At 52.8% G+C, this 2,745-nt stretch overlaps 1 protein-coding gene across 1 annotated transcript; it reads left to right on the top strand.

Moving 5' to 3' along the window:
• Positions 1–140: 140 nt before the first annotated feature.
• LOC101848717 lies at positions 141–1,315 on the top strand (the record flags this gene model as incomplete). Its single annotated transcript, XM_013090730.1, is given in 1 exon segment — positions 141–1,315. A coding segment is annotated over 1 exon segment (1,175 nt), but the record flags the coding sequence as incomplete, so codon positions are not given.
• Positions 1,316–2,745: the final 1,430 nt, after the last annotated feature.

The raw sequence follows: 2,745 nt of genomic DNA, 5'->3' as shown, positions 1-2,745 counted from the left end.
TCCCCCCGTGCCATGTTACTGTGTCACATTGTGTTGTAAATGCCGTAAAACTGTTCCTCCCCATCCCCCCGTGCCATGTTACTGTGCCACATTGTGTTGTAAATGCCGTAAAACTGTTCCTCCCCCATGCCTTGTTTCAGCGCCGGGTACGTGATAGTGGCCGGCTACGCGCTGAGCGCCGCGCTACAAATCTACCTCCTGTTCCACGCCATGAACCTGGCCTACATCTCCTGGGACCGGAAGTGTAACCCGCCGTCTACAAGCGAGCCCGGCGGTCCCCTCATGCTGCATGTGTACGGCCCCTATGGCCGACTCGCCACCGCCCCCCGCCCCACCCACCACAACGGCCTGACCTTCTCCTGTAGCGTGGCCAACGTGACGTCACTGGACGGGCTAGCCGGGGCCACTCTGGGCGGTGGGGGTGAGGGGCAGGTCGGTGGTCAGTCTGGTGGTCACTCGGACCTGTCTCCCTTGGATACCCAGTTGTACGATCTTCCACGAGGGTCTCCCGTCCACACAGAGTTGTACGATGATCTTCCACGAGAGTCTACCACCAACAGAGAGCTGTACGATGATCTACTACGAGAGTCTACCACCAACACAGAGTTGTACGATGATCTACTACGAGACCCTACCACCAACAGAGAGCTCACTGATGACCCCCAAGAGACCCCCGTGGACAGAGATACTCAAACTCCCACAACTTCCGGTCCGACAGATCCGCTTCACCCACCAAACGATCGTGCCGCCCAAGACAAGGTGAGGGAAGTCTCTCACACCGACGTCTCTCCATCTAGGATTCTGTTATCTTCTCGTGACCGTTACAAGCCTCCACAACACCATAGACGTCCAACTGGGGACCGCTCGAAGGCGGATGATTCAAACCCTGACCCCTCTCCCTCCCAGCCCCCGGCCGAGAAGACTGACCTGGGCTCACTTGACCCGGACACGGTACAGTCCATCTGCGCAGACGTGGAGAACCTGAGCTATGTCTACGCCTTCTCCGAGTCCAACGACAGTGTCAGCTTTATCTGCTGCAAGGCTCTCTTCCGGCACGCCCACTCCGACACGCATGATGGCCACCCCTCCACTTCCGACCACCCCATGACGTCAGACGTGGGTAGCCATGGTCGTCTGCCAACTGACACGTCACGTGGCCAGGAGCTCCGCCCGCCGGCCGCCCTGAGCGTGTTGCTGACGTCACGAGAGACGGGCGGGGCGCACGGGGAGCTACAGCTGACCCTGGACAGTGACCTAGTTCCGCCGGGTGACGTCATGCCGCCCGGTAGAGAGGACTGCCGGTACAAAGTGGCCGGTGAGTTCACTTCTCGCTGGTCGGGTCCTCAGAAAAAACCAGCATAGTCACGAGATCGTGAGGGTGTCAATTGTGAACGCTTGTTGACTCTTAACTGTATTTCTGTTCCGCTGTTGGTTGATTATTGTTGCTAGATTCCCCATCCAACAAACAGAGAAAATAAACCATCAGTCAAACAAATAGGAAATTACGAGTCCACAAGCTTTTCCAACTGACACCCTCACAATAATGTTCTGTTTGTGACTATGCCCCTTTTCCCCGTGGGCTCATTTGTATACAAGAGCGGGGGGTCCTGGTTCAAATCCCTATAGGTGGGATCGAGTTGTGTGGTTTTCAAGGCTCTCTTCAAGGCTCTCTTCAAGGCTCTCTTCAAGGCTCTCTTCGAGGCTCTCTTCGAGGCTCTCTTCGAGGCTCTCTTCGAGGCTCTCTTCAAGGCTCTCTTCAAGGCTCTCTTCAAGGCTCTCTTCAAGGCTCTCTTCTTCAAGGCTCTCTTCTTCAAGGCTCTCTTCTTCAAGGCTCTCTTCTTCAAGGCTCTCTTCTTCAAGGCTGACTGTTGGGCAAAAACATGCATTGTAGATGTTTTAGGTGGGTGGCTGGCGGGTGCTCTTGTGTGGTTTGCTCCTTCTTTCCTATCAAACAGCTATTGTCCTGATCTCGCCTCCTTCTTTTTGTGTTTGTTACTCTCTTGTAACACCTAATCTTTTGGATTTATATGACCTTATTGTGTTGCAAGTGACGTAAAGTTCTTTCTAAAACTAAAAGATGTTTTAGGCTCTTATCAATACAATTTGGGTCAACTCGGAGGCGGGTGTTGACGTTGTCTGTCGCAGGCAACTTGTGTGAGGGATACAACATCCCGGCAGACAGACGGACATAAAAAGTAAAGTTGTTCCCGTATCCGATCCGGACATTGGGGATAGCCTTGTTAGTGAGACAACTTCCTGGGCCTTGGGCAGATTGTGGTAGGGTGGGCAGTTCCTTTCCACGCCGTCTTTACTTCCCCAACTCGAAGTCAGGTACCCATTACTGCTGGGTGGCCAGTTCCTTTCCACGCCGCCTTTACTTCCCCAACTCCAAGTCAGGTACCCATTACTGCTGGGTGGGCAGGAAGGGGCGAAAACAATCAGTGTCCGAACCGAGGCTCGAACCCGGACTTAAGATGAACATACTCGATACAAAGTATCTCTACACGGCAATCGAATTTGGCTAAGATCTCTTGGAGATGGACGTTAAACTCGGAGGTCCCGTCTCTTGAAAAACCTAACAGTGTTGATGAGAGCGAAATAAAGGAAGTTCCTTTTTGCGTGGCGTGCAACACATAATTATTTTATTGTTCGGCTCATTCTCATAGAATGAGTCCATTGTGATCCTAATGTACGTATGAAATACTCAAATGTAGGGACAGCAACTCTTGTTGACGTAGTTGATCT

This window comes from Aplysia californica, unplaced genomic scaffold (assembly GCF_000002075.1).
Source record: "Aplysia californica isolate F4 #8 unplaced genomic scaffold, AplCal3.0 scaffold01445, whole genome shotgun sequence".
In the NCBI taxonomy this organism is placed as follows: Eukaryota; Metazoa; Mollusca; class Gastropoda; order Aplysiida; family Aplysiidae; genus Aplysia; species Aplysia californica.
Note: the sequence above shows the minus strand (reverse complement) of the source record. Positions and strands in the feature narration are given on the sequence as shown.